Source organism: Exophiala xenobiotica (assembly GCF_000835505.1).
Source record: "Exophiala xenobiotica strain CBS 118157 unplaced genomic scaffold supercont1.3, whole genome shotgun sequence".
NCBI lineage: Eukaryota > Fungi > Ascomycota > Eurotiomycetes > Chaetothyriales > Herpotrichiellaceae > Exophiala > Exophiala xenobiotica.
The window spans coordinates 1,317,104-1,340,504 of NW_013562492.1; the positions used below are offsets into that span (position 1 = coordinate 1,317,104).

A 23,401-nucleotide genomic window follows, 5' to 3' on the forward strand; every position below is an offset into this window, starting at 1 on the left:
CGGTGCATAGCTATATTCTTCACTAGCTCAATTCGAACTAGCTCCTGGTTAGAGAAGAGGGTAATCACGTGTTAGCCAAGACATCAACCAGGGTTCACGTCCAAAGTCCCAAGCTGTTCACCTTCATTTCGTTGTCCCGACGTCGAGTTATATTAGGACAACTTCATCAATTCTGGAGCTTATCTCTCATCAGTCTACTCTCGGGGAATCCTTTCGAAGTCTGGAATTTTGACCATGATGAACAATCAGCGCGTTCGCCCATGTTAAGCCCCTGGTTGTGAGACGCGAAAGTCAAAACACTCCTCCAGATGCAGTGCTATACTGAACTTCTTCCGCCTTCGGGTGTCACTCATGCTCTATCGGTCCATTTCACATCAGCAAAGACCGACAATCTGATAGTTGTCCGGACATCTCTGCTTCAGATTTTCCGGTGCAAGCAGCTCGACCACACCCACGACACCAAACTTGTCCTGGTCGCCGAGTACACTCTTGCTGGTACTGTCACGTCGCTAGACAAAGTGAAACTTGCAGAATCGAAAAGTGGTGGAGATGCTGTCCTGGTTGCGTTTCTGGATGCTAAATTGAGCTTGATCGAGTGGGATCCGGCATTGCATAGCATATCTACCCTGTCAATACATTACTACGAGCATCATGACCTGCAATCAGCGCCGTGGCAGCCCGATCTGGCTGAATGTGTCAGTCATCTGACGATTGACCCTTCTAGTAGATGTGCCGCTTTCAACTTTGGCGTCAGTAACCTTGCCGTCATTCCTTTTCATCAAGCTGGCGATGATTTGGCCATGGACGATTTTGATGAGATTGACGGCGAAGACAAGGAACGCCCTTCACCAACCAAACAAACGGATGTCAACGTCGACGGACACGGAACTCCCTACAGCCCCTCGTTCGTTCTGCCACTCACAGTTCTCGACCCGGGCCTTCTACACCCCGTCGACATGGCTTTCCTCCACGAGTATCGCGACCCGACCATCGGCATAGTATATTCGACAATGGCGCGCTCCTCAAATTTGAGTGCAGAAAGACGAGACGTGACAATATATGCGGTATATGCGTTGGATCTGGAGCAAAAGGCGTCGACCACACTGCAGTCTGTCCAAAGACTGCCTAATGACATTGATCGCATTATGGCTCTGCCGCTACCAGTTGGCGGAGCACTACTCATTGGCGGCAATGAGTTGATCCATATTGATCAGGGTGGAAGAGCGAGCGCAATTGCTGTCAATGAATTTGCGAAGGACGCGTCCTCATTCCCCATGACCGACCACTCGGAGTATAGGCTCAAACTCGAGGGTTGTCGTATCGAACACCTGGGCAACGCTAGTGGTGACATGCTGATCATTCTCGCGACGGGCGACCTCGCGCTGCTAACATTCCGGATGGATGGCCGCTCCGTGACCAGCATGGCACTCCGTCGAATGGCTGAAGGACAAATGCAGAGTCTTCTTCTGACAGCCGCATCTTGCGCGGCCAATTTGGGATCTGGGTGTTTGTTCATTGGCAGTGAAGCATGCGACTCAGTCCTCGTGTCTCTTACCAGGAAGTCTTCTCAGTTGAAGAGAACGTCGTCTCGAATGAAGCCTGAAACGAATGGTTTCGAGCCTGATGGAGAAGAGGATGACATTGAGGATGAGGACGATCTCTACGGCGAAGTCTACACCGGGGCTAATGGGCATATTTCAGCGGACGCCAACAGCCAGACCTTCCATTTAATGGACCGTCTTCCATGCATAGCACCCATCAACGATTTCGTCCTAGGAAACCCGAAAAAGCGCAAACATGAGGAGACGGATGGAGTTCAAGGACAAGGAAGTCCGCAACGTGAACTTGCAGTAGCGTACGGAAGAGGCAGTGCTGGGGGACTCGCATTCGTGTCAAAGTACCTTGAACCTGAGGTAATCAAACGGTTCAAATACGGAGATGCTGCTGGACTGTGGTGTTTTTCGTCAAGCCAAAACCAATCAGAAAAGAAGCAGGCCTTCGATGACCTCGTGATCATATCCCAGACCACGAGCGAAGGCGTGGGAAAGTCTTCGCTATGTCGGCTGAGCGGTGGTAACTTGGATCCTATGGCAGACTGCGAATTCGACGAGACGGCGGGACCGACTATATCAGTCTCAAGGCTAAAGACCACGGCTCACACTGTTCAAGTATTGCCCACCGAAATCCGAGTCTACGATTCCGAGTTCGGGCTCTCGCAGATCTTCCCCATCGTGGACGAGGAAGAGGGTCAGTCGGCTAAGGCGGTCAAGAGCACATTCGCAGATCCGTATCTGGCCGTGATCAGAGACGATCGGGTTATGACACTGCTAAAAGCGGACAAAGCTGGCGAACTTGACGAACTTGATCTTCCAACCCCGTTGAAGGACAAGACGATTCTTTCTGCATCACTCTACTTCGATCACGATGACTTTTTCGACACTTCAAGGTTCTACGGCAACGCTACTTCCGCTGGCCCTGTTCTTGCAGTCCTGACCGCGGATGGCCACTTCTGCATGTTGTCGTTGCCCAATATTGGGATCCAGATTTTCCAATGTGACAGCCTACCATTTCTCCCTACATGCCTGATGCAAAACTTGCAGGTACCCAAACATTGGAGGAACAGAGACGATCTGGGTGAGATACTGCTAGCTGACCTCGGAGATGCTACCGACTGTCGACCATTTCTGATGGTCCGAAATCTAACGGGCGATGTTATTCTTTATGAACCTTTCACCGATCCCAACATCCTGGGAAGCTTCAAATTTAGAAAGGTGGCAACAAAACCTCCGGAAAATACTGAATATCGAGCAGAAGGAGAAGTGTCTTCGATTCATCCCATGCAAGTCGTCGCGGACATTAGAGGCCACGCTTGTGTATTCATACCTGGCCCTTGCCCATCGCTCATCATGCGCGAAGCTGCGACGATGCCCCACATTCACGAGTTGGCCACTACGTGGATCAAGTCACTAAGTGGTGTACATACCACAGAATGCACGCAGGGCTTTGCTTTCTTAGATGACCACCAGAATGTTTGCTTCGCGCAACTAGAAGATTCGACCATGGTTGGTCAGTCAGACTGGGCAATCAAGAGAGTTCCATTTGGACAGGACATTAGCTCAATTGCCTACTATGAACCGACCGACTCGTATGCCTTGGCCACACATTATCCGATTGAATTCCAACTTCCTCAGGATGATGAATGGCATCCAGAGTGGCAGAACGAAGCCACAAGTTTTCTGCCAACTTCGCAGCAAAGCACTCTCAAGCTCATCAGCTCCAAAAGCCATTCGCTCATCAGCCAGTATCATTTTGAGGCGTGCGAACGGATCCTCTGTGTCAAAAGTCTTAGTCTGGAAGTATCTGAAGAAACTCATGAACGCAAAGATATGATAGTGGTTGGCACCGCTATTGTCAAAGGCGAAAATGTTACTACACGAGGAAACATCTACATCTTCGATGTGGTTGACGTGGTTCCCGAACCCGGCGTACCAGAAAGTGACCTGAAGTTGAAGTTGATCACGAAAGAAGATGTGCGAGGCGCAGTGAGCGCGATTTGCGATATTGGTTCACAAGGCTTCATGCTCGCCGCTCAAGGACAGAAATGTATGGTGCGAGGACTTAAAGAAGACATGTCGATCCTTCCTGTGGCCTTTCTTGACATGCGCTACTATGTCCATGTCGCAAGGGAGCTGCGCGGGACAGGATTGTGCATACTTGGAGACGGCTTCTCCGGGCTATGGCTTGTCGGGTACTCTGAGGAGCCGTACAAATTGCAAGTCATTGGTCGGGATTTGGAGAATCCCCCTGTCATGGCGGCGGAATTCTTGCCTGATGGCAAGCAATTGTATATCATTTCAGCTGAGGAGAGCGGGATATTACGGGTTCTTCAGTACGATCCTGAAGACCCCAAGGCAGAGCGTGGGACCAAGTTGCTGCTTCGAAGTACATTTAACGCAGGAGTGATGCCTACAAAAATGTCACTGCTCCCACCGAAAATGAGCACAGTCACTCGAGGTGATCCCGCCATGGATATGGATCTGGATGTTGCACAGATGGCCAGCCTCAATCGAATTCTGGTGACTACACAGTCCGGATCTCTGTGCATGCTTACTCCACTCCCAGAGGCGGCATATCGACGGTTGTCAACGCTTCAGAACACGCTGCTGACGACGCTCGACTTTCAGCCTTGCAGCTTGAACCCTCGTGCCTACCGGCAAGTCGAGACGGACGGCATCGGCGGCAGAGGTATTATTGATGGTAATCTGGTAAAGAGATGGTGGGAGACGAGCACGCAGCAGAGAGTTGCTAGTGCAGATAAAGCTGGAGGGAGCGTCTGGGAGATTCGAGGAGATATGGAGCTCATCAGCGGCTGTGATCTGGGGTTTTAGGATGACCTGGCTCATCGTGGGATTCACGACTCGGCCGCGTATCGGCCAAGGTCAAGCGAGAGCTCTTCCTCGATGGATATGGGTTTTATGGATCATCCAGGACTCTCCCGCCCCGTCCGAGGAGAATTCTTGGACTTGTGGAGGCGAAGCTCTAACCCCATAGAGGATGGCACCATCATGCACGAATACTTGGCGAGAATACGAGTAACGGGAGAGAAAACTTTTTCAGCTTGCATCGATCGCCTTTGGACTTTCCATTTTCTAGCGGCGCATGGATGAAGGGCCATAATAATATGGGCCCCATTTCTTCGGGGTCTTCTCGCATTGTGCACAGTCCCTTGTCCCGCAAAAGGGCCTCAAGCGTGTCGTCTCTGCAGCTCAAGATTGGTGCCGAAGTTCGCGAGGCTGAACCATGATGCCGCTTGCCCTGCTTGGCGACTGGTCAGCTTGAGCCAACTCTCCAGCCAGCCTTTTAGCTGCCGTCTCTCGGCACATGCGGGTTTGCAGGGCTCTTCCAGCTGCGCCTGAAACCGGGCGAAGGGCATTTTCTCTTCGCTCTTTGCCAGATCAGCCCGTTTTGCCAGCTCCACACACAAAGCAATCCACCAGTTGAGATGTGGAACGTCATGTACTCGGCTACAATGGTCAGCCTAGTTACTCTAAGGGTAGGTGCCTCGGACCCTGAGCAACAGCAAGCCTCGGTCGTGCAGGGCTGGACCTGAGGAGGAGGACGGCTCGGTATGCAGCTCGCCAGGTAGGTACAAAAGTGTAAATCGACTTCCATCTCAGCTACTCCGTGCACGGGATCAATTTTATTATCCCCCATGCCGCATTCTTGTTGAGGAGTCGAAGTTCTACTTTCAGGTTTCTCAGTCTTTCGTTTTCCTCAGGGAAGCATCACATCGCTCGTTGTCTATCGAGCTGAGAATTCCAAGTATCAGCCTTGGCTATAGTATTTGCCTACCTAGGTATCTTAGGTAAATCTGTCGGAGGCCCATAACCAGCATCGATCCGCCATGGCACATGCAGATGCAGACGCAGCACCAGCACCAACTCACCCCTCGGTCATACGCGTGGTGCGCGAATCGGGCTTTCACGCCTCATACAGCGTCTCCGTCGTCTCACTCCCGGCCGGGGCACTGTTCGCCCGCCTTGCCAGTCCACCGCTGACGTTTGCGCCGGCCAAGCGCTGGTCGACCGTGCAGGTCTCCGAGACGCAGCACATCGAGTTGAACAGCGACTTTTTGTACATCAACCACAGCTGCGAGCCGAGCCTGGAGTTCCACGTCGTTCCAGACTCCGAAGAACCCGTCATCGAGATCCGCGTCGCGACCAGGTTGGACAAGGACGGGAATCCGACGAGAGGTCTGAGTACGGGCGACGAGTTGACTTTCTTCTACCCCAGCACCGAGTGGGAAATGGAGCAGCCGTTCCAATGCGGGTGCGGCACGGCGAGCTGTAAAGGGGTGATTAGCGGTGCGAAGGATATGACCCCGGAGCAGCTGAGGGGTTACTTTTTGAATGCGCATATCGAGGATCTGAGAAGCGTGCCGAGAGGTGAGAAGGAGAAAGCGATAGGGGCTTGAAACGGTGGTCGGGATGGATGGAGAGTTGTAGGAAGTGTCAAGGCCTGGACTTTTTGTGGAACTGTAGTGTCAGAAATCGCTTCCCTGTCGACAACAGTGCATGGGAATGGATATCAAAAGGGCTGGAGGTTTGTAACCAGGAGCTGGTTTCTCAAAAGGCAGACGTGGGGTACAAAACAAGTCAGTACTGTGTGGTTAGATGTAGTGATTGTGGGCACATCAGGCTGTGCCGTCTTGATACCCTGTGTGGTACTACTTACACGACCTAAGTCAATGTGGTGTGGTGAAGTCACTATCTTGTGCTGCGTTCCATGTCATCTCTTCGTGCTCGCATTAGTCTGTCTCTATCCTTGGACGATTCACGTGAATGCCTTCATAGAAATCGGTTAGAGCTTTGACTCTCGGCCAGCTGCTGCAGCGCAGTCAAAAGCTGTGCATCTTGCGTGCTTAGTGCCGCCATCTTCTGCCGTAGCAGTCTTCCCGCCTCGAAGGGCTTCGCATCGGTCTCGCACAGCGTCCATGGCTCCGGCATCTTTCCAGTCTGGAAATACTTTTTGACCGCCTTGGCCGTGCACAGCGACGGCGCCGCGAACGAACAATGGCCCTCGCAATCCTGCTGCAACAGCACGGACCGGGGAAACCGCTCGTTCATCCTCTTCGCATTGCGCAGCGGCGTCACCGTGTCCAGCGTGTTCGACACCCACAGGATCGGGTGCGACGTGTTCGCCGCGGCGACGGGCCCGGCAAACCTCCATTTGGCCCTGGCCTGCCACGACGCACAGCCCAGGCGCGTCTGCGCCCAGTAGTCGCCCATCGCCTTGCTCTGGCCCTGCAGGGTGCGCCAGTAGCCGCGGAACTCGTCCTCGGTGAAACTGCCGATGTCTTGAGCGTCGGTGCACAGGATCGCGGATGTCGCTTCGAGCTCGTTCCAGCCGGGAGAGACACATTCCTCGGAATATGGCCCGTCGATCTCGCACTGTTCGGACCGACAGCTGGGTGTGCGGCCGCTTTGCTTGTACTCGGCGAACACGCTGCCGGTGCCGTTGATGATGTCCTGCAGGAGTTCGACCATTATCGGGCCTAGGATGATGGGCTGGTAGAGCGCGTCTTTGACGACCATCTTGACATCGGTCCAGGTGATGATCTCGGGTCCGCGGCGTTGGTCGCCGACAACAGAAAGCGGGTCATCCCAGATATCCTGTAGAAGTCTCTCGTACGCTGCGAGAACGGCCTGGGTGCCTCCGGGCCTCCATAGGCGGCAATTGTCCGGTCCGGCTTCCGAGCAATATCGCATCACGTTGTGCAGGATTCGGTCGGTGTCCTGTAGGTTGCCGAGCCAGGGCCCATTGTAGTAGTCCTCTGCGTCGACCACGCCGTCAAGAACCATGCGAGATACTCGCTCCGGGTACATGGCTGCAAAAGTCGAGCCGAGCACCGTGCCGTAGGAGAATCCCCAGTAGAGTAAGGGTTCATGGCCTTTCTGCCATTTCGTACGTTGGGCGATTACATGGGATGGGTCTGGGTTACGGCCATGAGTGAGGTCGTATGCATCTTGGGCTCTCTGTCCTTCTCGTTCGCGCCACTGGCCGTGCCGCTCGATGATCTCAACCATGTCGGCTGTCGCTGGTGTCGTATTGACGTGCTCGAGGAAATTCGTCGTCCCGTTCCCAGAGTCTAGTCGGCTCGAGCAGCCCATGGAAAACGCCCTCGCTCGTCGCCAGCCTGTCCTCAAGGATCCCTCCGAGCTACCCAGGAGCCCTTCGGCGAGGGATTGCAGGTTCCAAGTCTGTCGCGCAAAGCTGTCCGGGAAGCAGGTCAGGATTGGCGTGCTGTGATTGACTCCTCGAGGGTCGAATCCTATGATGTCGAAATACCTATCGTCGTCCTCCTCGGTCGACTGATTTACAGGTTTGTCGGAGTCGACAATATGCTGCATTTGCGAGCCGTGCTGTAGGAGTTTCGCTACCCCAGAGCCTCCTGGGCCGCCTGGGTTGATCAGGATGGCGCCGCCGTATCGAGGGTCGCTAACTGACACTTTCGCAGGTAGTCGAATTATGGCAAGCGCGACTCGATCTGGTGAGACCTCGGATGCATGGTAGTCCATGGGGACGTCGAGCCGAGCACATTGTAGACCATCGTAACAGTCGTGGTACTGAAGTTCGTTGGACGGTTCGATGGTGCTCCAACGGAATGGCGACTGCGCGAGTAGTATCGGCTGCTTCCCCTCTGCAAAACCACGTTCCGCGCGATATCTTTCGGGAAGCAGTCCGCCAATCAATTTGTCGATGCTGTGCAGACACAGGCCGACGATGAGGGAAGTGATAACGATTTTCGGCCATATGGCCATTTTCCGTCGGTCTCGCGCTCTTTGCGGGACATAGTCGGCGGCGCTGAATTTTATGTCCATGGCGACTGATTCAGTTCGATCCCAACTCTACTTCAGTTGACCACGACTGACGTATCTAAAAGCACTTCTTGCCAGATGCCCAAACCAGGATTTGGTGTTGGAGGTGGTTTTATCGGCCAAGTTACCAGGTCCGGGGTCCGCCTAAGTTAGTGGCCAGTAGGTGCCGAATAGGCCTAGTGGCCGAACTTAGTATAGCCTAGTGAGCCTAAACTGTTTAACCGATAGCGACCATGGCACCTCGTTAGCGGCTCCCTTTAACTGCCTGCTGGTTCTACGGTACTCGTGACCATGACTAAGTTACCATCATGCATCTCATCTGATAGCTATCTCTTCTTGTCAACTATCGTCGGCCATCTCCTTCTCACTCACCAATTGACTGAGGGGTCGATCGCAGGATGCAGTGTCGCTTGCATAGGGTTACAATGTCTAAATACGCTTGATGCAGTTGGTCGCCGGCCTTATCAACAACCACTCGTTGTCCAGGCCAGTGGCAGACGAAGCTATCTTCAGGCCACCGTTCTTCTAAGACGCTATCATCCCTCGATATGTCCTGAATGTCAGCCAATCAGACGCAGGCCGCATACTCTATCGATGTCCCCTTGTCTCTCAGTACCAATGGCAGCATCATAGTTAGCTGGAATCGATTGTGACGGTGTACTGTACGTCCTCCACGAATCTGCACTTGGCATGCTACAGAAGTCTTGCCCGCATTACGGCTGTGATCCTGGATGGTCATGTCTTCGGACATATCCCACGCCTGTCACCTGTTGTCACAACTGGGGGATACTTAGCCACGTCCCTCCCCCAGGCCATACCTGGACCTGACCTGTATGACTTGGTGTTTGCAAAGATGGATGCTGTAACCGTGGTGGACCACCACCACGCCCCTTCAAGCCAGCAAGAGTCTGATGATGGCCGCCATGCTGCGACAGATGGAGGATATCAACATGATGACCTGGAAACGGCAAAACAGAGTGTGATCGTGACCGATTCCACCTTGACTAGCGGCACAGCTCGAGCAGAGGCGATGCAACTTGTCTGGGGCAGACATGGAAGGCTGATAGTATGGCTGGGCATCAGTATGATGCTGATTGTCTAGTAAGTCCCTTTCCTATCCAAGCGAAGGAAAGCTACTGACCACCCTTAGCCAATTCGACAATGCTCTGCTCTACAACTATCGAAACTATGCTGCCTCGGCCTTCAACAATGTCGCAGGTCTGGGTACTCTTGCTGTAGCCGGAAATATCGTCTTCGCTGTTGCCAAACCACCTATCGCCAAAATCTCCAATGTGATAGGCCGTCCGGAAACATATGTCTTCTGCATCCTGTGCTACTTATTGGGGTACATCCTTTGCGCCAGCTCGTCGAGCTTTGGTGTCTATGCTGGGGGCTTTGTCTTTGCGAATCTCGGCCAGACCGGAGTCAACATCCTCAACGACATCATCATCGCCGACATCACAAGTATGAGGTCCAGAGCCTTTGCCATTGGCATCAGCTTCTTTCCATTTTTGATCACTCCTTGGATCAGTGGCTTCATCGTTGAAGACGTCGTCGAGCCTGGAGGCATAGGTTGGAGGTGGGGAATTGGTTCGTAATCCTTCTACAAATGCTGATGTTGCGAGACTGATCAGTAATTTTTAGGCATGTTTGCAATCATCATGCCAGTGGCGGCCATCGCTCTAATAGGACCGCTCTTGTATTACCAAAGGCGAGCCAAGAGGATGAGTGTTGTTTTGACACAGAAGATGACGTTGCGCGACTTCTGTTCTCAGATCGACCTTGGAGGAACATTCCTTCTTGCGGCTGGGTTCTCGATGTTCTTGATCCCTTTCAGTCTGGCTGGTACGACCCCCAGGAGATGGAATACCGGCTATATCATCGCACTGATAGTACTCGGCGCTTGCACGCTTTGCGGGCTTATACTGTACGAGATCTTCGTCGCCGCACACCCAATCCTCCCTGCTCGATACTTCAGAAATGCGTCCATCGTCATCTGCTGCTCACTCGGCTTCCTGGATAATTTGGGTTTCCAAGCGACACATACCTACCTCTACACCTGGGCCACGACCGTCCATAACATGGGACCACGGGATGCGACGTTTCTCAACTACACGAATGGCGTCTGGCAGTGTCTCATCGGCATCATAGCCGGCGCAATCATGTACAAAACCAGACGCTACAAGTGGCTCATGGTGATTGGCACAGCAGTCAAACTGCTTGGCTTCGGCATGATGATACGCTTGAGAGGTGCAAACAATTCATGGGCTGAACTGTTCGTTGTCCAGTCAATCCAGGGGTGGGGGTCTGGGATCATTGAAATCGGCATCATCGTGGGAGCTCAGGTTGTTGTTCCTCACACAGAAATGGCGCAGGTTGGTGTATACTTCTACCTCTTCGCAAAAAATTGCTGACCGAACATAGGTGACGGCTCTCGTCTTGCTCTGCGCATTCGTCGGAGCTGCGATTGGCAATGCTATTGCTGGCGGTATCTACAGCGACACTTTCAAAGATGCCCTGCGAAACCATCTAGGAGCTGGAGCCACAGACTCGGTCGTGAACGCCGTTTTCGAGTCCATTACAAGTGCAACGATACCTGCTGAAGGCACCCTACAGCGCAAGGCTGTCAACCTAGCTTACTCCGATGTACTTCGCAACATCACATACGCCGCCTTGGGAACATCGGCAATCTGCTTGGTGATAGCCTTCTTGCTACCTAATCTCCAGCTGAGGGACGGTCAGAGTTTGGTGTCGAGCGGCAGTGCTGACGTTCATGAAGCGAGTGCAGAAACGGCGGATGATGGGAGGGCGAAAGGAAATGAAGCGGGAGGTGAGATCCAGGCTACCAAGACCTGAACTTTCCCAGGCAAAGCAGTCAGACATGAATCTGCTTGACCAGACTGTCACCCAAATCATTGAACGCCTCGTGGTTCTGAAACTCCTTCGAGCTCTTCGCTTTCCAGGCCGCGCCATCACCACCCGGTACTGCATTCTGGCCTGTGAATGCGATGTACAATACATCCGCAGGCCCATGTCCGTTGTCGTTCGTCATGGAGTCGCCGAAGCAGAGTCTCGCCAAAGAAATGGATGCTTCACCCACCAAAGGAGGTCCATCGCTGCCATTCTCGTCTCCCCATATGCCATAGAACTTGGGATATTTCAGTGCGCGCGTATAGTATGTGGGCAGAGTTCCGTTTTTCTGTGAAAGCACTTACGAGTTGACTGTTACAGACGACTGCCATCAGGCTCAAAGGCTGGACGCCGTAATCTTGTGGTCGGAACGTCGTGTATCCTGGCGTATGGTCGTCGTCTGCGTTGCCGAGGACGACATAGTTGTGGATGGAAGCATCCAAGTCGGAGATGCCGTACGATCGGACAGAGTCTCGAAAAGAAGTCCATAGTTGAGTATCGGAGCCTGCACGAACCGGGCATAACGGATTCTTCGCGCCGTCGCAATCAATGTCCATGTTGGCCAGTTTGTCGCTCGGTCCTTTCAGGTAGATGTAGCCGTCGCCTTTGCAGTAGCGGAACGCTGGAGGCGGTCAGGGCAAAGGTCTGGCCTTCGTTGAATACTTCGAAATACATACACTTAGATCCACCTTCTTTGTCGTAGAAGCTACCGGGGAAGGGATCGTTACATGCGCCATCGGCTTTGATTTTGTTCAGGAAGGCGGCAAGGTTCGATGGGACTGCCTTCGCGATCGTCTGGGTGATATAGAAAACAAGAAAGGACAGTACCATATGCATTTTTGCAGGCGGCAATGAGTGATGAGGAATGAGGAATGATGAGAAGTGGTCGGATACTAGGATGGAGTTCGGGTGGTATGTGACCTCTTCTTTTTTATACAGCAATTCTTGGCGTAGGCTTGTTTATGCCTTGCTAACTACCGATGCTCATACCCCTCGCCGACCGGTCAGGAGTAGATGTGTTTTATGGATCAGGCATGACCGTCACGGGAAACTACGTCCGCGCTGTGCAATAATAGCAATGTGGTTGTACACACTACAGATCCAAGGTCAATCTAAGCTCCGCCATCAACTGTGTCACAGGCAGAATCCAGATCTGGTTTACCTGGGCCCCCATACTTTGGAAGGCGAACAAGCAACTCGGAGCTTTGGTGTATTTGTCAGATCTCGTCCTCCAGCTACTGCTGTCAAACGATGTCATATATGCCGGCTGGTGATGAAATCAAGAGCGATTCCCGATCAACTCTGGGAGCACGGCGGTGCGAGCTGTAGCAAGCCGCCCAGAGTCGTGAAAAATGGTATCAGGCAAGCAAACGAAGCAGCTTCCTCGGCAAAGCTGGCAAGACTGACTCGGACGACAACATTATATGGGTGACGGTGGGCCCCTGCGATGAAATCAAAGAGTTGGGAAGGCGCCTGATGAGTGCAGTGTGTTCAGGACCGATCTTGGTGTAACAGCAGCCCGATGGCCAAATCAGAAGTGATGAACGACAGACAGGACTTGCGTGGAACACGATAAAAAAATCGAGTACTGAGGAAATTTGTCAACAGCCACGGTGTCCGGGGCCATTGTCCTCAGAGCTTAGACTTTGCTACTTGCTTGGTCCAGACGTCTTCGCCATTCGTGTCTCCCCAGTTCCACCATTTCTCCTTCAAACGCTTACTCACCCTCGTTTTCGGATCGACTTCGCCTGCCTTGGCTAGATACTCACAGATTGCATTGTCTGCGTCCGCTTCTGCATCGTAAGCATATACACCAGGGATGCTGTCAGGAAAGCCCCAGAGATCCCATGACCGGTACGTTGGTGGTGGATGTGGCGGATTTGTGACGTTAGAGAACGCTGCTTCTCTCTCAACCCTGGAAGATTCATTCCGGACCTCGAGGTCCGGAGGAGCGGCCATGTACAGTTGCCCTAGAGAGTGATCTGAGTCAGCTGACAGTTACTTGTCTCCGATAGTTAAGGATCCGAATGTGTAGAACTAGCTACAATGCAACGCTTACCAGCACTAAAAGAAGCCTGCTGCTTCGTCCACGCCCTCGGCATCCTCGTCCGCTCATAGATCTCAACAGCTTCGCGAAGCGTGAGGATCCCTCGTATGACATCGGCAACGACTTTGCCCAGGAATGCGCCGTCTTCCATACTCGTGGCCGCGCCTTGCGCCATATGATTGACCATCGAGTGCGCCGCGTCGCCCATCAGAACGACGTTCTTGGCCTTGTTGGACCAGCTCTCCAGCGGTCCCGTGACCATCAAGGGCCAGCGCTTCGACTGTGGGATCAAAGCGACAATCTTCTGGACCAGTGGGTCGTAGTGCTCATAAGAACAGCGGAGCTCATCCATATCGGCCTCTTCGACATCCTCGACAACGTGGCCGTCGCGGGTGTGGTGCGAGAGGACCAGGTTGAAATCCCGGCCCGCGGACATGGGATATGAGATGAAGTAGCTCCCCGGCGCAGTCCAGACGTCGATGGCATTGCCCAGGACGCCTCGTGCTTCGGGAATTTTGGCGAACACTTGGCTGTAAGGGATGACGGCGCGGTAGGCGGCGTTCTTGGTCAGTGCTGCTGGCTTGACGTCGGGGAACAACTTCCTGCGTACGACGGATTTGAGTCCGTCCGAGCCGATGAGGAGGTCGAAGTTGTATTGTTTGCCCTTGGCTGTGGTCACTTTGACCTCGTTGGTGTCGGCGTCGGTCGGGTGGTCGTCATATTCGATCTTCTCGACTCGGGCATCAATGACGAGTTGCACACCATGCCGTCTACAACTCTCTGCGAGACCGGAGTGCAAGTGGTGCCGGTGGACGACCCACCAGGGGTACCCGTAGTCCCTGACTATGCGTCTGAAGTCGGAGAAGGCGACAACTTGACCGTCCTTGTCGCGCATGTTGATCCGGTCACATTGGACCAGGTCCGGGCCGATGATGTCGCTGACGCCCCATCTCACGAGGAAACGGGCGACGTTGGGTGTCATTTGGATGCCGGCGCCGATTTCGCCGAGCTCCTCGGCGGCTTCGAGGACGGTGACGCGGGCTCCGGCTCGGGCGAGCGCGATGGCAGCGGTGAGGCCGCCTAGCCCGCCGCCACAGAGGCCGACGGAGAGGTTGCGCTGGCGGTGGGACATGGTCTGATGAGTCTGCGAGGGTACAAGGGCGAAAGAGCAAGCTTGATCTGTGGTGGTTCTGTTTGAAGCAGGCTGGTACTATGTCAGCATTCCAAGGGTGCAGCTGCTCGTCTGTATGATTCGAATGCTGGTACTTGTGGTCAAGTCACGATCGCCAAGTTAGTGTTAAGCAGAGGAATTAAGAAGGGACGAAGTGTCTGGCCGTGCCAGCTCATGTACCTTTTACATGCTTCCCAACCAGCAAGTACCATTCGAAACCCGACCAAAGACCGAGACGGTTTGTTCGAACACGCTTGTGCTTGATCCATGAAAGAAGCTAGTGAAGCTGATCCCCCTCTATGTACTGTACTTCGTACCTCGGGCCATATTCGGACAGCAGTGGGGGATATGGGGGCCATCATGGGGCCCATCATGGGGATATGGTGGTGCGGAGTTGATTCCACCTGAAAGGCATTGAGACGACATCTTGATACAAATCAGCTACCGAAGCTGAGTAAGCTGGTTCGTGTCAGATCTGTTCAACACGAACGATGTGACGACCGGTATCACTGGTCCGAAGAGCGTTATCCTGTAGGAATTCTCTTCTTCAGTTCAATGTCTCGGCCAAGGCACATGATTTGTTGGCTGGGTTTCCTAACACCAGGCCTGAAAGACTTCCCGCGGCCAAGCAATGTGAGAAGTCAGCGTCTTACAAAGCACTCTTGAACGCGGGGATCAGCTGGACGTCCTCGTAAGAGACACTTCAGATAATAGATATAAGCCTGCAAACCAGGAGCGCATCTCAACGCCGAGCGGACTCTTTCATATGCCCTGCTAACCCTTCGCTCACTCCAGTGTCATCACAGTATCATCTTTCTCCCGTCAGAACTCTTTACCGCGGCACGGCCTTCTCGAGGTCGTTACGCTAAATGGGGTCTCTACCTGCAGTGGACTTCGACGCTCCTGGCGACAAGGTCCTGAGCCCAGTCAAGTTGGCGCACGTGGTGTTGCGCACAGCAAACCTCGAAAAATCGGTCAATTTCTACCTGGACTTCCTGGGAGGCACCATCAGCCACCGTGATGGGATGCTTTGCTTCATCACCTACGACGACGAACACCACCGCATAGCCCTCATCGGGTTGCCGGACACCAGACCAAAAGTGCCCAGCAGTGCGGGCTTGCACCATGTAGCCTTCACCTTTCCGACGCTGACCGATCTGCTGTTGGCGTACCGACAGCGCAAAGCCAAAGGAATCTCACCCACCTGGTCGGTCAATCATGGTCCGACGACTTCGATCTATTATCAAGATCCAGATGGCAATTTGCTGGAGACTCAGGTGGACAATTTCGAGACCAACGAAGAGGCGACGGCATTCATGAAGGGCAAGTATTTCGCGGAGAATCCGATCGGTACGGACATCGATCCTGAGGACTTGATCGACAGGATTAGGAACGGCGAGGAAGATGCTGAGTTGAAGCGTAGAGTTGAGATTGGGCCGCGAGGGATACCGGATGTAGGGTGATCAGATCGGATTGACATCTTGCGTTTGCAGTACCATTACTGTCCTTTTGTTTTCATATGGGCCGCTTAGGACGAGGCACAGGCAGATTGTCTTACCGGTTGGAACTGATCGATGTAAGCGATTGTTCGATGCATGACTTGGAAGACGGCGGATAGTATCTCGGCATCCGGAGGCTGCCAAGGTGTGGGTTATTGGGAATAGTATCAGGGTTGAGATGATGATCTGAGAACTTCATCAATCATTTCTTCAAACGTACAAAAAAGCTGAGAACAGAGACTTCTAGGGCATGAAGGGAATGAAACAAACCCTTTTACAGAAACGTATGACGGCAGTACCTCCTCAATGGGATTAGCCACGTGATATACTGCCACGTGACTGCGGTTCGGCCCCAAAACTACAGGGCCCAAGCAGCCGAGGGCGATTCCTTACCACCATTCTACAGCTTGAAATTACAAGTACTGCTACCACTGGCGTTGGTTCTCCAGCGCCACATATCTCACCGCCAACGCCATCGCGCAAGGTACATTCAGACGACATCATGGACTCGCAGGCAAATCTGCAATGTGGCCCGCTTGAGTCATCGTTTCTATGAGACGGATGCAACCAATCCAACAGCAAGTGAACCCTTCAACGGCTGCTACCAATGTCAAGCAGGTCCATCATCCTTGCTAGAGAAGCATGTACTGTACAGGTGTCCAGTCTCATCGAACTAGTAATGCAGACGTGCCGATTGCCCTGAACCTCTTTCTTGCCTGCGTCTTCCCCGGAGAACTTCTCATCGCCTTCACAGAAGGGAGAAGACTGCCGACCGTGTCATTTGGCATGATCATGTGGACTGATCTGTGGATCCTGGTGGCATCAGAACGGAACAACAATAACAATATCCTTGACCAGACCACGCATTTGAGCTGTTAACCAACCTTGTCGTGCCTTGTGTACTGTGTCATACTCAGTGTCCTGTCCCTGCCTCAAGGGCTGACGTTTAGCACGCCCTTATTTCACAATGACGATAAGCTTTGCGGCAGCTAGTGGGAGGAAAATGATATCGCTCAACCTGCTGCAGACTGGGAGCCATCACTGGCGCTGCACAAATGATCAGAAGAAGCTTCAATCATTACACACAAGCACTGTCGATCACGTCTCCGTGATTCCCGCAGACACCGCCAGATCATTCCATGGACGCCCGGACTTTAGCTTTTTCAGGCAGTGCACCGGTGGTCGCCCCGTTTCTCTCCACATCAACACCTAACCCTCCTGCCATCCCACCTGGAATCCTGGATATCATTCTCCAGGCTAAGCGCAACCAGGCAACATCCGCAGGAAGCTGGTTGTGGGCATGAAAGCTTCGGCTTGGATCGCCCGCTCTTGTTGTAACCTCCACGCAAGGAAGGCGGTCCATCAGGTGAATGCAACATCCGTGAACATCCAATACCAAATTCTTCGGCAGAAGATCGCCGCAACTCGGTACAAGTATGGTGTCCATTCTTGAGACATGATTGGTGCCTATCATTGCTATCCCAGTCCATTCAGGCAGATGATGCTGCTCTTCCACGACCTCCAGATAGCTGGCAGGGATGGCCTCCGTCTATGCGGATGCTGGTAGGGGACCAGGGATCGAATGTTGTGAACATATAAGTCCTCAGGCCAATCCATCATTTGCCTGGTTATGTTGTCCTACGCTTCGGCATTGTCCTCCTATAGACATCTACCACAGTACTAGCAAATTGTTCAATGGGCGCAATGGGTGGCATTACGTTCCCCAAGATTTACAATACCTACTTTGTAGCGTTCGTCGCTACAGTAGGTGGAATGTTGTTCGGTTTTGATATTTCGAGCATGTCGGCTATCATTGGTACCGAACAGTACAACAACTTCTTCAACAAGCCCGCTGGAGTCACGCAGGGCGCTTGCAGCGGGATCGGTCGTAGGATCGATTATGGCTGGACCCATCAGCGACAAAATTGGTCGTCGGGACTCAATCTTCTTTGCTTGCTTATGGTGAGCCATCTCTTGCCTTCCGCTACCTGCGAGCATATCGGTGGCGCTTGGTGCTCTGAGTCTTCAGCGCTGCATCGAATCTTCTAACGCTCGAATAGGTGGCTTGTGGGAACTGCGGTCCAGACGAGCACCTCTGGAATCGGCTCTCTTATTGCGGGACGGGTTCTCAACGGTGTCTGTGTCGGCATTACCAGCTCTCAAGTCCCCGTGTACCTGGCCGAAATCTCTCGCAAGGAGAAAAGGGGTGCTATCATCATCATTCAACAACTTGCTATTGGTAAGGCTGGTACCTCCAATTTGGTCAAGGCTCCGAGGTTCTAACCAGTGGCAGAATGGGGTATTCTCATCATGTACTTCATTGGATATGGTTGCAGCTTCATCGATGGCCCGGCGTCCTTCCGCACCGCCTGGGGCATACAGTTTGTCCCTTGTGTCTTCCTCATGATCGGGCTGCCCTTCCTCCCCCGATCCCCTCGCTGGCTGGCAAAAGTGGACCGCACCGATGAAGCCATTATGGTGCTCGCCAAGATCCAAGCTGGCGGTAAGATCAATGACCCTCTTGTCGTCGCCGAATGGGAGGATATTACGCAGACCCTGGCCGCCGAGAGAACAGCTGCGCCGGGATGGCGAAAGTTTGTCATTAACGGCATGTGGAAGCGTACTCTGGCCGGCTTCACTGTTCAAATGTGGCAGCAAAATTCCGGTAAGCTTCTTCATTCTATGTTGTTTTCAGCTTTGGTGCTAATCCCTCTTCTAGGCGCCAATGTGATGACTTACTACGTGGTGTACATCTTCATGATGGCGGGCTTGACGGGCAACATCAACCTGATTGCCTCAGGGGTTCAGTACGCTCTCTTCATCGTGTTCACCACCATCATGTTCTTCTGCATCGACAGGATTGGCCGAAGGCAGCTATTGATCTACGGAGCCTTGGCCATGGGTGCATGCCATTTCGTTGTCGGAGGCATTCTTTCTGCGGGCGTGAATGTGCCTGGAGGTGTTGGAGGAAACCCGAATGTGAGTTGAGTAGACCGGGATTGTCTCACAGGCCTCGACTAACCTCCTGGTTTGCACAGGTCGTCATCAAAGTCTCAGGGGCAAAGGCCAACACCGTCATTGCTTTCTCGTATTTGCTGATTATCGTCTACGCACTGACTCTTGCTCCTGTCGCCTGGGTTTACGCTGCCGAAGTCTGGAGCTTGGAGACCCGCGCCACTGGTATGGGTATATCTGCCCTCGGCAACTGGCTTTTCAATTTCGCTCTCGGACTCTATATTCCCCCGGGCTTCCAGAATATCAAATGGGGCATGTTCATCGTCTTCGGCTGCATGTGTGTTCTTGGTGCAGTAAGTAGACCACCACGATCCTCCCTGACTCCTGGAACTGACAACTCCATTTCCGTCAGATCCAATTCTTTTTCACATATCCTGAGACTTGCAACAAAACCCTCGAAGAAATTGAGGAGATGTTCGCCGACTGGTCCAAGATTCCTCCCTGGAAGACGAAGATGGGGGACTCGCGACTGGACAGACTCGTCGACGAAGCTCGCGAGAAACGCTACAGTGTCGAGGATGTTCAGAAGAGGACTGGTTCAGTTGGCCATGATGTTCATGTTGAGTCAGCGAGTCATGACGAAGAGAAGGCCGCTATTGAACAGGTCAAGGCACAAGCGACCAACCCTGGCCAGCAGGAGCACTTAAAAGCCTAAGCTTGGCTGGATGCGGCGTGCCGAGCTGAGGACTTCGAATCGTGATTCGGGCTTCCCGAATTTGGTGATGTCCAAAGCTGAGCGTCGTTGGTATTGTTGATGCCAGTACGTTGCGTATGGACAGAGGAGGAAATGAATGAGGGAAGATACTCTAGGACTATTAGTATGTGACGGAGGATAATCCAGTAAACTCGGAAGCCAGTAGCGAGTCGACAACTATTACAGTAGTAGATCCTTGAATATCGGATGCCCATGATGTGCCCCAGGTTCTACACTGTATACCCCACAATACGCTGCATAAGCGAGTCTAGTGTTGGAATGCACAGATCTGTTCTCCTGTTCTACACAGTACAGGCCATCCGGCTTGCTGCGCTGCCTGTATGCAAGCGAGCCAGAGAAAAAGCGTGGACCTCATCGCTGTTCATCTGTTCATCTCTGTTCATCTCTCATCGCCTCAGGACCTCGCTAATTAACAAATCATCAGGAAGGAATCCAGATTCTGTCAAACGGGGCTCGTGATCAAGGAAAATCTGGGCGTCAATTTGGATCCACCGCTTAAAATTCTTCAACTCCAGCTACAAATTTAAGCCACTAGGCTTGCTAACTTAGGCTCACTAACTTAGGCTCACTAGGCCCACTAGACCACCAAGCTCACTAACTTGGGCGACTAGGCTCAATAACGTAGGCCTGCCGAGCCTGGAGCCTGCCTCAACACCATCAGAGCCACGCATCATTATTACCCCTCCATCACCACTTCATCATCTCTCCATCAGATTCCAACGAGCCACCTCCGCTGCCGCCATTGACGCGTCGTCCCTCATTATTTCGACGGTGCTACCCAGGCCCATGGGTCGTTGACCCAGCACTTCAACTTGCGCCATGTCCTGCGCTTCGTTTGGACCTCGCTAAGTCAAGGGAGACATGGCTTCCAAAAAAGCAGCCCGTCGAAGAACCCCGGCCTCAGCACCGTGTCCCAAATGTGGGCGGTTCTTTTCGCGGAATGATTCTCTAAATCGCCATCTCAAAACTCACACCAGTCACATTGATCAACGGCCATTCCATCGAATACTGAGCAACGAAAAGTTTCGGGCGTGTAAGAATTGCCGTCGACTGAAGACGCGCTGCACTGGCAGCCTCCCCTGCTCTAGATGCGAACAATCGGGCGTCAATTGTCACTATGGTCAAAAGCCTGATGATCAACAGCCAGCATCTGCAACAAGCCCCTCGGTCACGCCGCAGCCATCCGAACCCCGGCGGACGCTCTCAAACACGCATGCTCAAGCAGGTCCTTCCCGGCGAGCCACTCTGGATGTCGAGGAACCAGTTGTTGATCCGGTCCTCACTGCGCCGGAAAATATTTCCTTAGATGCTGTCAAAAGCCCTGAGGGCACAGTTGACGCGATGCCGGGTCCCTCACCGGAGAGCACGACGGCTATGTTGCGTCTCAGCCTCGATGCAGATGCCGATGCTCGAGCCTTACTTTTCAACGACGACAAAGAGTTCCCAATCATTCAGTCGACCTATGTATCACCGACGATGTATATCTTGGACCCTTATTCCTACAAGCTACCTTCCTTGGCCGACTCTCGAGAAGCGCCTACACCGAGCAGTCAACCACTTGCACATTGCCGATACGCCGTCCTGCAATACCTCTCACCTTTCATGGACCGAGAATTTAGCTCGAATCTTGCATGCGACCTGCTGGACACGTATTTCTCCAGTGCATTTTCTAGCCGAATGCACCCGACGTGCTACCACATCCACAACTTCATCCTGCGCAAGTGTGACGTCCTCGATCCGGTACACCCACGCAAAACACACCCTGCCCTGCTGGGAAGTATGTTGTTTGTTGCTGCACTGAGCGACAAAGCCCTGGGTCTCTTTAGCGGACCTGAAGAACGAGACCGTGTCTGCAAATATCTCAGTCTCCTCACCTATCGACTCCTCAATCCCTCCAGATACGAGCCACTCCTCAATCAGGAAGATCTTGGTCTGCCTCCAGCTTTCCCCTCGGATATCGGTTGGACCAACGACGACCTCCTGCGGGCATTCGACCCTCAACAGCTGACTGATGGCCTCCCTGTCGCCTGGGGCACCGATTACATCATTGCTCTCATCCACGTCTCCTCCGTCATCTCCGGCTCGGAGAAGAAGGCTGCATCGATCAGATGGTGGTCGGTTGCTTTCAATCTGGCGAGGGATCTCAAGCTTAATCAAGAAGTCGAGTCTTTCATCATGCCACAGGACCACGGAGACGCTCATCCAAATGTGAATTGCAAATGCTCCTTGGGCCAGGATGCCTCCGAAGACCTCATAGGCGAAGTCCATCGTGAAGAAAGACGGCGGACATGGTACATGCTGTATCTGATGGACAGACATTTGGCCCTGTGCTATAATCATTCTCTGACCTTGCTTGAGGCCGAATGCAAGGATTTGTTGTTGCCCCTCGACGACGTGACTTGGCAATCTGGGATCCAGCCACACAGCCATGGCACTCGTGCTGACGGTCCGAGATGCATGTTGCTTCCGGCGGGCACAGGAAGACTCCATGGACCTCCACGAACGTGCTCGGGCCCTGGTCTCTTCGAGTTCTTTCTACCCCTTATGACCATTACTGGACATTTATTGGACTACAACCGAGCCAAAAGCAACCCTGTTCTCGCATCGGCAGGTTCTACAATGTGGATTTCTCAAGAACGCAGGATACTCCAGGAATTGGACCAATATCAGGAGAGCTTGGAAAGGCTTACCATCACTCCTGCCCGTGAGGCTGCTTCGGAGAAGGGATCTCCCTGGACAACGTCGCCTGCCGCTCTAACCGATGATGTTGAGGCCAACCATATTATCAACACGTTCTCTGCTTATGCAACTCACATTTGCTTTGTGCTGAAAATCCTGGTTGGCAGCAAGTGGGATCCTGTGTCGCTGTTTAACGATGACGACTTCTTCACGTCGTCTGAATCATTCAAAAGCTCGATGTCGCATACGATGATGGCAGCACAGTGTGTGACTCAGATCATTGAACATGATCCCGATGTCACCTTCATGCCATATTTCTTTGGTATTCAGTTGCTTCACGGCAGCCTTCTGCTCCTGCTTGTCGCGTATCGGTTGCAAGCAGATTCAGGTACCGCCATCCTGGCTGCTTGCGAAGCCGTCATTCGGGCGACCGAGGCCTGCTTTGTGACTCTTCCTACGGACTATCAGCGACAATTTCGAAACGTAATGAGATCTGCCATTGCCCTGGCGAAGGGCAGAAGGAACAACCCCAGCGACACGGAAAAGCAATTGACGTTTGTTCTTGCTAGGTATCGGTGGTCTAGAAATGGGGCTGGACTTGCTCGTTGATACCGTCCTTGTTAGAGAGGATGGATATTCGTATCATTCTTCTAGCACTTCAGCGTCCATATCTCGTACGAGTCATTCTTGTGCATGTTGTGCACCGTCGTTGTTCGACACCACTCTCGATGGGCCGTCGGTAGGGTTACAGCTGCATGAAAGGACGCCCAATGATCGGGTGTTTAGGCGGGTCCAGCCCTGCATTCGAAGCTGAGATAGGCCAGAATGCCAGGAACATCACCGCCACAAAGGGGGTTCTGTGCGACCGAATCCTTGGCGAAGCGAGACTAAACAACAAAGTTGTTTCACTCGCGAGATTGGCGGCGCATCGTCCAGAGATCCGAGCTTCTGGCAAGCTTCGCTTAGCCCAACGAGCCAAATCAGATC

General features: G+C 53.0%; 9 protein-coding genes across 9 annotated transcripts; 6 read left to right on the forward strand and 3 right to left on the reverse strand.

Moving 5' to 3' along the window:
* The first annotated feature begins 136 nt into the window (after positions 1-136).
* On the forward strand, positions 137-4,830 carry PV05_04686 (uncharacterized protein). The gene has a single exon (XM_013461113.1). The coding sequence runs from the start codon at positions 309-311 to the stop codon at positions 4,386-4,388; it is 4,080 nt and encodes a 1,359-aa protein (XP_013316567.1). The 5' UTR covers positions 137-308; the 3' UTR covers positions 4,389-4,830.
* Positions 4,831-5,404: 574 nt separating this feature from the next.
* PV05_04687 (uncharacterized protein) lies at positions 5,405-6,230 on the forward strand (the record flags this gene model as incomplete). Its single annotated transcript, XM_013461114.1, has 1 exon — positions 5,405-6,230. One exon carries the CDS (start codon positions 5,405-5,407, stop codon positions 5,972-5,974), a length of 570 nt encoding a protein of 189 aa, XP_013316568.1. The 3' UTR covers positions 5,975-6,230.
* On the reverse strand, positions 6,169-8,381 carry PV05_04688 (uncharacterized protein; the record flags this gene model as incomplete). Its single annotated transcript, XM_013461115.1, has 1 exon — positions 6,169-8,381. One exon carries the CDS (start codon positions 8,379-8,381, stop codon positions 6,348-6,350), a length of 2,034 nt encoding a protein of 677 aa, XP_013316569.1. The 3' UTR covers positions 6,169-6,347.
* Positions 8,382-8,728: 347 nt separating this feature from the next.
* Positions 8,729-11,568, forward strand: PV05_04689 (uncharacterized protein). Its single transcript, XM_013461116.1, has 4 exons — positions 8,729-9,479; positions 9,529-9,968; positions 10,023-10,753; positions 10,803-11,568. The coding sequence occupies exons 1-4, from the start codon at positions 9,232-9,234 to the stop codon at positions 11,232-11,234; spliced, it is 1,851 nt and encodes a 616-aa protein (XP_013316570.1). The 5' UTR covers positions 8,729-9,231; the 3' UTR covers positions 11,235-11,568.
* PV05_04690 (uncharacterized protein) lies at positions 11,254-12,125 on the reverse strand (the record flags this gene model as incomplete). The annotated part of the gene is made up of 3 exons (XM_013461117.1): positions 11,254-11,526; positions 11,594-11,910; positions 11,966-12,125. 3 exons carry the CDS (start codon positions 12,123-12,125, stop codon positions 11,254-11,256), a joined length of 750 nt encoding a protein of 249 aa, XP_013316571.1.
* Positions 12,126-12,920: 795 nt separating this feature from the next.
* Positions 12,921-14,467, reverse strand: PV05_04691 (uncharacterized protein; the record flags this gene model as incomplete). The annotated part of the gene is made up of 2 exons (XM_013461118.1): positions 12,921-13,258; positions 13,348-14,467. 2 exons carry the CDS (start codon positions 14,465-14,467, stop codon positions 12,921-12,923), a joined length of 1,458 nt encoding a protein of 485 aa, XP_013316572.1.
* A 908-nt stretch (positions 14,468-15,375) lies between these two features.
* On the forward strand, positions 15,376-15,969 carry PV05_04692 (uncharacterized protein; the record flags this gene model as incomplete). Its single annotated transcript, XM_013461119.1, has 1 exon — positions 15,376-15,969. The coding sequence occupies one exon, from the start codon at positions 15,376-15,378 to the stop codon at positions 15,967-15,969; it is 594 nt and encodes a 197-aa protein (XP_013316573.1).
* Positions 15,970-17,709: 1,740 nt separating this feature from the next.
* Positions 17,710-19,675, forward strand: PV05_04693 (uncharacterized protein; the record flags this gene model as incomplete). The annotated part of the gene is made up of 6 exons (XM_013461120.1): positions 17,710-18,017; positions 18,066-18,244; positions 18,299-18,670; positions 18,725-18,984; positions 19,044-19,313; positions 19,373-19,675. The coding sequence occupies 6 exons, from the start codon at positions 17,710-17,712 to the stop codon at positions 19,673-19,675; spliced, it is 1,692 nt and encodes a 563-aa protein (XP_013316574.1).
* Positions 19,676-20,596: 921 nt separating this feature from the next.
* PV05_04694 (uncharacterized protein) lies at positions 20,597-23,023 on the forward strand (the record flags this gene model as incomplete). The annotated part of the gene is made up of 1 exon (XM_013461121.1): positions 20,597-23,023. The coding sequence occupies one exon, from the start codon at positions 20,597-20,599 to the stop codon at positions 23,021-23,023; it is 2,427 nt and encodes an 808-aa protein (XP_013316575.1).
* Positions 23,024-23,401: the final 378 nt, after the last annotated feature.

Coding starts and splice junctions, on each gene's coding strand:
- PV05_04686 (XM_013461113.1), top strand. CDS start 309: ATGCAGTGCTATACTGAACTTCTTCCGCCTTCGGGTGTCACTCATGCT.
- PV05_04689 (XM_013461116.1), top strand. CDS start 9,232: ATGGATGCTGTAACCGTGGTGGACCACCACCACGCCCCTTCAAGCCAG. Junction 9,480..9,528: donor AGTATGATGCTGATTGTCTA/GTAAGTCCCTTT, acceptor GACCACCCTTAG/CCAATTCGACAATGCTCTGC. Junction 9,969..10,022: donor AGGTTGGAGGTGGGGAATTG/GTTCGTAATCCT, acceptor AGTAATTTTTAG/GCATGTTTGCAATCATCATG.